This window comes from Micromesistius poutassou, assembly GCF_964030765.1.
Source record: "Micromesistius poutassou genome assembly, chromosome: 5".
Taxonomy (NCBI): domain Eukaryota; kingdom Metazoa; phylum Chordata; class Actinopteri; order Gadiformes; family Gadidae; genus Micromesistius; species Micromesistius poutassou.
Genome location: NC_140275.1, coordinates 11,776,667 through 11,788,797, shown reverse-complemented (window position 1 = coordinate 11,788,797; position 12,131 = coordinate 11,776,667). Strand labels below are relative to the sequence as shown.

Sequence of the window (12,131 nt, the reverse complement as noted above, 5' to 3'; positions counted from 1 at the left end):
CCTTCTGTGCCACTTTGTTACTAGAAAAAAGTTTTCACTTGACTTTTGACTGTATTCTGTTTCCTGTATTTGGGTTTATAATCTTTATTCACTTTCTCTGTAAAGAACACCTCTGTGTTTTGTATTTAATTGTCAAATGGAGTCAAATGAATTTAATCTAATTAAATCCAACCTCCGTCACTGTAGATTTCTCGTAACGAGACAAGACTATAAAACCAAAGACCCACTTTTGCTTTGCAGCGATGCCTCCACACACTGTTCCTCCCACATCTCCCCACCTTGCCTCTGTGTCATTCAGTCTCTCAGTCCGACCAGAGCTTCTCCAAAGCCCTCAGTCTCTCAGTCCGGCGAGGGCTCCTCCGAAGCCCTCTGCTCTCTCAGTCCGACCAGAGCTTCTCCATGGCCTTGCCCATCTTGCAGAGGGCCCAGCGTCTCAGCGGACAGTAGTACTCGTAGTGGAACTGCTGAAACTCTGGCGTCTGCCGGATCTCGCGGAGGAACGACACGTCGATGTCGGACTCCAGCAGCAGCAGCAGCGTCGGCACGGCGACCAGCAGGACGCCCATCACCACGGCGACGAAGCGGGCCACGCTGAGCAGACAGGCGTTCACCCGCTCGTTGGACGAGAGGAGGCGGAGCCCGCTGCTCAGCGCGCCGCCCACCCGGTTTCTCGCCGCCCGGCGGACGCGTTCGTAGGCGCGGTCGCGCTCCCTCTCCGCCTCCAGCTGGGCCTGGATGTCCGGGTCGGCGTGGAGCTCCCGCAGCAGCCAGGCGGGGCTCTGCACCGGGGAGGAGAAGAGCAGGTCCACGCCGCCCTGGTTATCCTCCACCGGCGTGGGCAGCATGCTGGCACAGGGGCTGTGGATGAGGGGAGAGCCAGAGACACTGGTGCATTGGAAGCGTCAGCTGGCATTATACTCTATGCTGACAGGGCATTGAGATGAGTTGCCAAGGGCATCCAGAGGAACAAAACAGAGCTTCATACAAGAAAGTCATTCTCGATCATCAGCTGAAGCGGTAGGAGAAGTTGCCGTACAACCTTTCAAATTTATTTTAAATCTCAGGTTGGTAATGTGTCTGCATGAACAAAATGTGCAATCAGTAGACTAGAACCAGTCCGGTCCATTAAGCAAATCCAGCAAGCACCAATAACGAGGTGCAAAAAAACGGGGATTAAATAGTTTGATCTTGCTTGTATTTGATCAATGTATCATCGATAAGATGAGATAAAATGAATTCTCTGGGTTTACTCATGTGCGTTTCGTTAACTGAACAAAGCAGCGAACCTGTAGACGAGCTCAGAGATGGTCAGCGCTTCGTTCGACGATTCCTCCTCCTCCTCATCCAGCTCTGGCTTGGAAGTCTGTGGCCGTCCGTTTGAGGTTTCCGTGGAAACCCGGGCTGCCGCCGCCGCCGCCGCCGCCGCCGCCGCCGCCGCCGCCGCCGCCGGGGAAACATCCTCACCCGTGGGAGCGTTCACTGGGCCAGGGTCACATAGCTCCGCCTCTGTGGGCGGGGCCTCCAGCTGGGACAGATGGACCGCCTCCTTCAGGGCCACCACCCCTGGGGAGAGAGGGAGGATGGAGCAAAACAGGGAAAGGAAATAAGAAACTGAAAGATAGACAGAGTAAAGAGAGGAGAAAGGCAGAGGGTGAGAGGTGAGCTTTTGAGAGTTTTTACATTCACATTGCTTGCAATTGGAACGGAATACAGAAGGATATGAAAGTATCCTTCCCAGATATTTCCTTCCTTCTTCCCAGGAGAACAGAATCACCTTTAGCTGGTTTAGGTTCATTTTGTAAAAGTTGTAAACGCTATTTAGTGGATGAAGCCCCACTGTTTCTCATTTCAGCCCCCCTGAAAATGTCATATCAACCACTTTATTAGGCTCCATCCAAATTGTAAGGGGTTGACAGTTGGACTGAAAACAGTGTCTGGAAGGAGTCAAAGCACCAGAAATGATCTAATAACATATATTACCCCATGTATAGGATATAATCCTATCAAATCATCAACGTCTCGATGTCCCTCTTCCCTCTAGAGATCCACCTACACAACCAAACAAACTACTGATTGCTGATGAAAAAACGACATGGACATCTTATTTGGGGCTAAGCACCCCAAAGGTCAAGTCCTAGAATGGCCCCTGGTCTAGGGTTCAATGCCAACACTATGATCCTCCAATAATTGTGAAGATCTGTCCATCTTAAGATGCAGTTTAAAATACATCCACTTGGCGGTGCTCCTGTTCTTCGTGAGGTTGTCACACAGTGAAATGAATAGTAACCAGCCTTTCAGTCATGTGTCAAGTCCTTTACTTAAATAAAAGCAGTGTTCAAGGATTAATCTGAAACAATCTTTGAATTAATCCATGGTCATAACAGCTCTATGTTTATATTTGACTAGTTATGGAGACTGTGGCAGTGTTGGTGCCTGAGGATAATGAATGATGGTCATGATAATGAAAGGAAATGATTCAGCTGTTAGAGTTTGTTGCAAGTAATATTTCTAGCATGGAGAACTCACTGACTGGGTTGTATCAGTATAATACATATACTGAATTCTACAGCCATACATATACATTACTACATACTTGTGTACATGAAATACATTGGGTTACTTGACTTTGGGTTGTAAATGTGAGTAGGTTGTGTGTGATGTACCGCATTGTACTTGCACATACAGATGCACAACTGTGTGTGTGTGTGTGTGTGTGTGTGTGTGTGTGTGTGTGTGTGTGTGTGTGTGTGTGTGTGTGTGCTTGTGTGTGTTTGTGTGTGAAAAACAGGCCCAGCTGTCTTCCTTCTGTGGATTAAGACAGAGCTGGAGGCTAAATGTCCAATGAAGTAGGATTCAACACTTGCTTTCTTCCTCTCTGTCTTTCTCTACCTCTCTCCCTCTGTGTGTGTGTGTGTGTGTCTCTCTCTCTCTCTCTCTCTCTCTCTCTCTCTTGCTATATGAGATCATGATATGAGACATAAAGAGAGAGTAGTGTAGAGTGGAGAGAGTAGTCATGCATTTCACTTTTACCAGACTGTATGAAACGGTTTAAATGTACAGATTGGTATGCATGAACTAGACAGGTGTAATGTCGGCATATCGCTGCACAAATCAACAGCAATCTTTCCCCTTATCGTTTCACTAAACCTCAGTCCATTCGGATATATGTTTATTCAGATGACAGATACTTGTCAGTAAAGGTTGAAAATGTTTTCTTATGTATGTATTGTTGCAATAGGTTATTGCCGCTTATCTTATCAAGCATTGGATTAAAAAGTTACATGAGTAAAGTTGTCAATACTGCAAATCCCATTATAATTGTTTGCAGTGTAGCGTAAGTGTGAAATGACCTGGCCGACACACGAATGAGAAATAATAAACTCTTATTATTATTACTGTTATTATTTTCTATCCATGAATGACTGATACAACAAATGTACAGCACTCAAGGCTACCCTGTGTGGCTGGTCAGTAACCATGGCAACTGATTTCTATATGAGCTGAGAAGTAAACATAAGATTAAAAAAAAGAAGAACCCGATTATCAGCCGATCTATTACGGTTTCCAAGGAAACACAGAAACATAGCATCCACGAAGCTAACTTTGAAGCTTGCAGAGGAACAACATAGGATGTTGCGAGGAAAACGGGCCACAAACTTTTCCTAATATAATCGCTATTTTGTTTTTTATGGATCCATTCTTACACTCGATATTACACTATTTCTCCTAATGTTCTCTTCTGTTCTGACTGTCTCCACGTCCTCTCAATCTCAATGTCTCTCAAAGTCCTTTCCTTCCACCTTTACTCCTCTCTTTCCTTTCCATTCTTTCTTGACGGAGGGCTTAGTGAGAGAGAGAGAGGAGCTCGTGTCAAATAGTTCACAGTTAACTCTGTGAGATTCCAGAGCGTCCTCAACATAACGCACTAGTGCAAAGGCACACGCACGCAATCATGCACACACACACAAACACACACAGACACACACACATACACACACAGGGTATTCCTATTTACAAGGTGCTGACAGTTCCCATTTATCTGCCTGGTTACTCATCATTGTCAACTCCGAACCGAAGCACCCACAGAGCACACGCATTCTCTCATTGTGTATCCAATGCCTCGCTGTGTGGCTCTTTATTTACAGTCGATTTCAATGCTTTTGAAAAAACAACAGTAAGTAAACCCCAAATCTGGTGTTACCCATGGCCAAGTACAGAAGGCTAATGTCTCCATGGATATTGCTCACATATCTACGTATCCGACATTTGCAGAGGACATCATGTAGCATTTCGATACAGCGGGTCGCCGTGAACTCGACAACTCTTCAGTGGCGACACAAGATGCCAACATCAATCATTCAAAAGGGCTTAATAGTGATGCAGCTTAAAATATCAACCGCCTGGAGATTGCATACATGCAGATCCATGTATAATGCATGTATTCTGGGACTTTAGTCGCAGGAGCCGTCCTCCCCACAGTTATCCCACCGCCGACTACATATCAGTGAGAAGAAGCATCACATCGCTTGCAGACTGTTAAGAATGTATCGCCTGCTGCATAAGGAGCCTGGATAACGAGGATGATACATATCCCTTTAACCTTCTGGAAGTCAAAATGTAACTTGCGTTCCTCTAAGGCTATGCGATTCAATCTGTCCCTGTTAGTTATTTTCAATGGGTTCTCAGCGACTAAATTAAAAATGGAGGACACACACACACACACACTTTGCACTAGAAGAGTCCGAAAGACTGCTCAATCTATTATATGAATGCAGGCAGTTACAACGGACAATTGTTTAATTTGGGGTATAGAAAGTTATTATTCAAGGCTTTTTGCAACCTTTGCACACACACACACACACACACACACACACACACACACACACACACACACACACACACACACACACACACACACACACACACACACACACACACACACACACACCCTTTTGTGGCTCAGATTTTATTGCCAGGCAGTTGCCAATTATATAGACAAGCAAATAAAAGCCAAAGCTACCTTAGCCTTGGCCTTAAAATCCGAATAGCAATGTCAGCCATAACCAATAGGAGTTGACAACTCATTCGCAACTTAACAGCCATGCGCTCAAATCTACAAGCAAACGTACCACCATGTCAGCAAAACCATATATGTCTCAATCAAATTCAAATTGTGCCAATTCCTTTGACTTTTAAAGCAGTAACAAACGATCAGTGTCTGATGTATGGCAGCAACTGTCTTCCTACGTTACCTGATGACCTCCGTCAGTCTATTCTGTTTCGGGGGGCTGCCCTCCTCACCCTGTGTGCTCAGTAAAACGATTCCGGTCGCGATCGCCCAAATAACAATTGTGACTCATTTCAGAAAACACAGATAAGCTGAGCTAAATCCCAGCGGCTATTTCTGGCCCCATCCCCTCAGCACTCCACACAGCTCCCCGACCCCCCGAGACGCACACACACACACACACACACACACACACAAACAAGCATCCACCGTACCGCTTCCAGAGACCCGGCCCTCTCGGCCCACCAGCCGCACGAAAACGTCCCGGGACGTGTGATTGGATATGCGCAGGTGCAGGTTCCGTCGGGTGGTGATCTTGACCTGGCAGCGCAGGCTGTCGGCGCGGACCAGAGACGGCGAGCGCCACCCCAGCTGCTCTTCTGCCTCTCCCGGGTGGAAGACATCCAGGGTACCCCCTGCCTCCTCCGCCTCCTCCCCCGCCGCCGCCGCCATCGCCGTCGTCGTCTCCGTCTTCTGGTCTGAGCCGGGGGGGCCCGCTAGGTCCTGGGGGCTTCCCGTGGCCTTCACTGCGGCCAGCCCCGGGGCAGTGTGGGGCAGTGGGAGGTTGTTTGCCCCGTTGTCGCTGCTGCTCCTGTGCTCCAGAACCTCCATTGGTTTTTCGATGGTGACAGAACCCCCTGGCCCAGTTGTCTGCAGCTAAACGACCCACACACACACACACACACAAAAACACACACACACACTCTCTGTCCCTCTGACTGACTGACTGACTGACTGACCGGACCGGCAGCTGAGCTCTGAGATACCAGCACACACACATACACACACCACACAGACACACACACACACACACAGGAAAACATGACACACCAAGAGGGGGGTGTCCTGTGAATGTCAACTATGTTAACAAAGCATAGGGGGTTTGGTGGATGGGAGAGGGGCATTAGAGATGGATCAGGTCTTGGGCCGGGGCGGTCTATTTTTACCCAGCTGCTGGTGGTTGATGGAGCACTCCTCTAATCTAACGCTGATTACAGACACAGACCTGGCCCAGGCCTGGACGGAGACGTCTGGTTTCTGTAGGCCATGACTTTAATTGTCTTTATTGGCCTTCCTATTATTACATTTACGTTACGCTCTCATTCCTCACTTTTGATTATGTGAGTGTATGTGCGCACTGCACACACAATCTCCGCCGATACATTGCAGGATTAGTCAAAGAAACGATGATAAGCATACACAGGAACACGCACACACACACCCTGATGCAATCGCACACACTGGTACACAAACACACACACACGCACACGCACACGCACACACACACGCGCGCACGCACACACACACACGCACACACACATCCACTGAGATGCCAATTAAAGCATATCTGACCCATAGAAGCTTACAGCACAGTAGCAGAATAGAGTAAGGAATAAATCCCAAGCTTAGTAGAACTCCATAGTTTAAATGACTAAAGATCATTATGAACACTGCATGAAACCCTTTGTTTCAGGTCAAGAGGGAGGTTCCCTTTATCATTATTTAAAGAATAATTTCAAGCCCATATTTAATCACGATGAAGTAGCCTACTTTATGTAAATATAACTGCAGTGTTTAATGTGTGTGTGTGTTTGATTGTGTATGTGTATGTGTATGTGTGAATGTGAATGTGTGTGTATGTGTGTACGTATACATGTGTACATGTGTGCGTGCGCGTGCGTGTGTGCGCGCGTGCATGTGTGTGTGTGTGTGTGTGTATTATGGTGCATGCGTGTGCTTGCCTGGCTTGCCTTGGGTGATGAGGGGATGGGGAAAACTGAGTAAGGACCAGCGTGCCCCCCCCCCCCCCCCCCGCCTGACAGTGACCTTGGGTCGGCTTCCGGTTTCCCCCTTCTAAGAGCCGAGCTTAGCGCTCTGAATATAGAGCTGGTCCCAAAGCAGCGCTAAGGAACACTTTATCCTGAAGGGCCCGTCAAGCCGCCTGCATCTGCCTGCATCCGAATGTTTGGGATCCTTTCTAAAGAGTTCTAAAGACTTGTGATGCAGTCATGAACTGTGATGAACAGTGAGTGAATCTCGTTCCCATTTTTGCCTATGGAATAAAAAAAACGTTTTTTTTTCCTGTTGTGATTCATTCTGTGGGGAGTCTGATCGGGTCACAATCACTGGTTACAAATTGCCAATTCTCTCCTAGTCCTACTTGTCAAATCACACACACTAGATTGATCAAGGTGAAACAACACGCACACACACACACACACGCTAGATGCATCCAATTTGAATGAACTCATATGGCATGAAATGACTTGTAAACCATTGAATGTCTCAAACACTCTGGGGGGGGACTGTGCAGACCTTTCTCGTCGGAAAATACAACGGCTCGTACCTTTGTGGCAGAAAGCTACAGCATCAAGGCTACAGCGTGACTCGGGCGCTGGTGGTGGGGGGGGCGCGGCAGGGCTGGTATCTGCTGCACAGACTACGTCTTTGTAGCGTGTGCATTGTCAGTGTTTCTTTTTTTCACACAGACAATAGGCTTCACTTTGTGCCAACATTTGTACCTGTGTCTGAGGGAACTGGTTGCCACATGTAGAGAGAGAGAAAATAGACCATCGCCGCAGAAACAAAAAAGATGAGCCCTGCTATTCATGTGTGTGTGTGTGTGTGTGTGTGTGTGTGTGTGTGTGTGTGTGTGTGTGTGTGTGTGTGTGTGTGTGTGTGTGTGTGTGTGCGTGTGTGTGGCTTATTCGGCTACCGCGGTACCCATGTACCGGCTTCAGTTGATTGTAATGGATGCACTCTACTGCAGGCATTCTGTGACAGACGTGTCACGCCTCGTCCGCGTCACTCCGCATTCACGCCACATCCGTGTCACGCCAGCGTGTCCGCGTCGTCACGCCAGCGTGTCCGCGTCGTCACGCCCGTGTGTGTCTGTGTCGCGCCGCCTCACGTATTATGGGCTGTAAGAGATCTCGATTGGCCAGTGGACGTTCAACAGGTACCTGCCACCTATTACCTCATACATACCTACTGGTATGGTCTGACAGAAGTTTGCATGATTCCCTCTTTAAACGTACGTGAGAATACACACAGAGGCTACAACAAAACAACAGCCACCTGCCCCCTCTGCTACCTTCGCTACAGAACCAAACAGAGCCTGGGTTAAAGAAACACCAGCCCTGCATGGATCCACTCTGCTACCTCAGCTACAGAACCTCAAATTGCCACAATATGTCTTTTTTTAACTTCTTGTCGTAGGTTGATTTGTCTATTATGTTTTTAAGAGTTGGCTTCTTTGGTTTTTACGAGCACCCCCCCCACCCCCCCCCCCCCCCACCATCTAGGCTGGACCGTTGGGCGAAGGGGTGGTGGGGGGGGGGGGGTGGTTGCCGTGGCAGCTCTCTGACCCTGAGCGGACAAAATTGATTTTTTCCGATGCAATGTAGGGGAGAAAGGCAGTAAAGAGAAAGACACAGTGTGAGAGGGAGAGAGAGAAGGCAAAGAGAAAGGTGGTCAGCAAGAGACAGACACAGCAAGAAAAAAGAGTGAGAGCGGGGGAAAGTCAATACATCTCCAGATAGGGAGATAAAGAAGGGAGATAAAGAAAGATTTGGAGGAACCAAATAATCCAAAACACAAACAAAGAGAGAATGGAAGGGATATAGATAGAGATCAATTATGAGGGGAGAGGGAGAAAGATGGAAGAGACAGGAAAAGAGAATAGAGCGAGAGTGGTGTGAAAGGGAACGGATAAGTTGATTCTATGAAAAGAGACGGGGACATCCGCCATGATGAAGGGATGGAGGAAAGGGAGAGAGAGAGACGGAGAGAGAGAGAGAGATGGAGAGAGAGACAGAGTCAAAGGACTGACGTCTCAAGAGAGACAGGAAGAGAGAAAGAAAAGTGGGTATGTGGAGGGGAAGATAGCAGGAAGTCAAGTCAAACTTTGTTGACGCAGCATATTTGACACAAAGTGGTAAAAAAAACTGGTAAAAAAAAAAGACACTGCCCTGAAAGGTCACCTCTTGTGGGGACAGACCTGGCCCCCACTCACCCGGGGTGGGGTGGGGGCTGGGGGCCACCCCGCTAAGTTATATCGCTCCCACAGGGTTTACTGTCAACCTTTAATGGCACGGAAAACGAAAATGTCTTCACCACTTAGAACGTGCCTTGTCCCTGCGACGAGGCGTAAAACTGCTGACCTTTTCACGGAGAGAGCCCACTTGACCCCAGACCCCTGCCATGTACCATTACATGAAGCTCAAATGTGCGAAAAATGAACCCACTGTTGACTTGGTCATCGTTTCAGATCTTCATTCACGAAATGTGTGATTTATTCAGTGTTGCATGAAACCTGGTGTGAGAAATAATCGTGAGAAATAATACACTCCCTTGGGGTAGGATAGGACGCAATTATGACGAAGAAAGAATAGGGTTAAGGCATGCATTGGCACTTTTTTATTTGGTTGTTTTGTAGGCAGTGGGCACGGTGTATGTTTGTGTGTATGCTTTATGTTTGTGTTCAATTTATGCTAAAACATTTTGTTCTCTGAAGAGGCTCTGATTTTGCAGATGGGGTGACATAAGCATCCTTGGGTGACGATGATGTAGCCCAGTGTTCAGTTTGCTCCGATTACTGAGCAGAATCACCAGTCAAATCCTAAAACCCTCCAGGCGTTCCATCGGACCTGTTGTCCGGACCGCTTTGTAACCGGAGAAGCCTTGTTTTATATTATGTAGAAGCAGAACTCAGACAGGGACGGAACATCAAGTTCAACAAGTGCAGGGACAGAACATCTATTTAAGCTCTGTGATGGGTTCCCATATGTTTACACAGATGTTTGTGCACACACACACACACACACACACACACACACACACACACAAAAAACACACAATACGAAACGAATGCAAGCCCATTGCCAAGACTATTGTAGACTATTGTTGTTTTTGTTAATCTGGGCTTCTTGTCATGAGTATTATGTTCTGTGCTGGGGCCGCAGGAGCCAAATTATTAATTGATAAATATTTGTTGAGTACCAGCAGTGCTTTTCCCCCCAAGCTGTGAACTTGCAATGTTTCCCTGATGTCACGGGCTTGGCCAACTCCAAGTAATACACACATACACACACGCTCACTTACACACGCATACTCACAATGACGTACACACTCACACACGCCCGCACACGTGCGTGCGCATGTACGCACACATTCACACGCACGCACGCACACACACACACACACACACACACACACACACACACACACACACACACACACACACACACACACACACACACGCCCCTGCCATGGTGGAGTCCGGAGGGAGGATCAGGAGAAAAATATTTATAGTCTGCTGTGATTGGTGTCTCCGGGGAAACTGGACTGATGGCGGCCTCAGCTGCTCAGTTCACACTCTTCTTCGTGTTGAAGTGAGTGTGTGCGTGTGTCATTAGTGGACTCCTACCATTGTCTGTGGCGGTCTCCTCGTACTCGTTGGTGGAGGGCAGAGCAGGGACCAGAGGCTCCATGTTCATGATGAGGTTCTTGTGGCTCAGAGAGTTGTAACTTCTGCTCTGGCCAAACTGGGCCCTGGCACAACCACCACAACAATAAAGAAACAACAAGTGTTTATGAATGGTATTATTTCGTATTAAGGGAATGAGCATTTATAATTAAGAATTGTTGTTGGAATTGTGATTAAGACACGTTTTGTTGTGGAGAATATGATATATATGTTTTGAGATTCTTCATCATGTATGTATTCTGTATTCATCATGTATATGATTTGTGGGATATTTACTGCGATATAAAAGAGAAAAGATTGAAAATTCCCATTTTTCTAAATGTCCTTGCTTTCTCCTTACCTACGCACTGTTGGTGGGTCTCTCTGTATCTTAGAGCTGGCCTCGATCACCTCCTTTGCTACACGGCCACTGAAAAGAGTACACCCACACACACACACACACACACACACACACACACACCCACACACACACACACACACACATGAGCAATGAGAAAAGGAAATTGCTTTAGAAAAAGTTTCATCAAGGCTCGATTATATGATTTTATTATCATCTATTGTAGTGATATTAATTAAGCTTATAGCATGAAGTGGATGATTTCAACTAAAGTGTACCAATGTCATTGTAACGTTATAATAGTCTTGTGGGCTAGTTTTTGCTTTTGGCACACATTAACAATTATGTACCTGTGTCTTATCATATTGTATTTTAATTAACTTTATCTGAATGAACTTTAACATTTAAACTTTAATTCTGCTTTGCAAAGCAATCTAGGTTGCCTTTGTGTTTGAAGGACGTGAAATGCCTAATCATAATAAAGGCTATATCCAATCACTCAGCATGTACAGACCTAATAGCTATGGATTATTGGGTTGGAAACTCGCCCAAAGTGGATGAAGAACTCCCTCACCTGTATCGGAACCTGCTTCCCTTAAAGAAGATGTTGCTACTGGACACCGTCTTTATCTGACTGGACTTAGCACACCTGTCAGAAGGAGACACTCATTACCCATCAACAACACCAATACATAAGAGCGAGGCATATTCCAACACACGTCCACACGTGCGTGCAGTGGGCATGGCCTGCGCCTGCTCTGATTCCCTCTCAGAGCCCTTGCTCGGCTGCAGTTTCCAAACTCAATTAGGATTCTAATTAGATCAAGGGCCGCTGATGCTTGTCTGACCTTTGAGAAGACGAGTGCAGTGCCTCTCAGAAACTCATGAGGGCCCCGTCGGTTACGACTCGATATCAGCCTGAGACGCAGAATGGCTTTCAACAGCTTAGTAACACGATAGGACATCCTCATCACCAGAGTCAATATGTATCCATAACATGCAATCAACTCTCTTTTTGA

The 12,131-nt window shown here is 47.0% G+C and overlaps 1 protein-coding gene across 1 annotated transcript in view; it reads right to left on the bottom strand.

The window, feature by feature from the left end:
- Nucleotides 1–377: 377 nt before the first annotated feature.
- frmd3 (FERM domain containing 3) overlaps nucleotides 378–12,131 on the bottom strand; it is a gene marked incomplete at both ends in the record, with an annotated part of 39,978 nt that continues 28,224 nt past the window's right edge. The window contains 5 exons of the mRNA XM_084468745.1: nucleotides 378–858; nucleotides 1,287–1,563; nucleotides 10,716–10,840; nucleotides 11,116–11,184; nucleotides 11,687–11,761. Of these exons, the coding sequence (XP_084324871.1) occupies nucleotides 378–858; nucleotides 1,287–1,563; nucleotides 10,716–10,840; nucleotides 11,116–11,184; nucleotides 11,687–11,761 (1,027 nt within the window). The remainder of the gene's footprint in view (nucleotides 859–1,286; nucleotides 1,564–10,715; nucleotides 10,841–11,115; nucleotides 11,185–11,686; nucleotides 11,762–12,131) is intronic.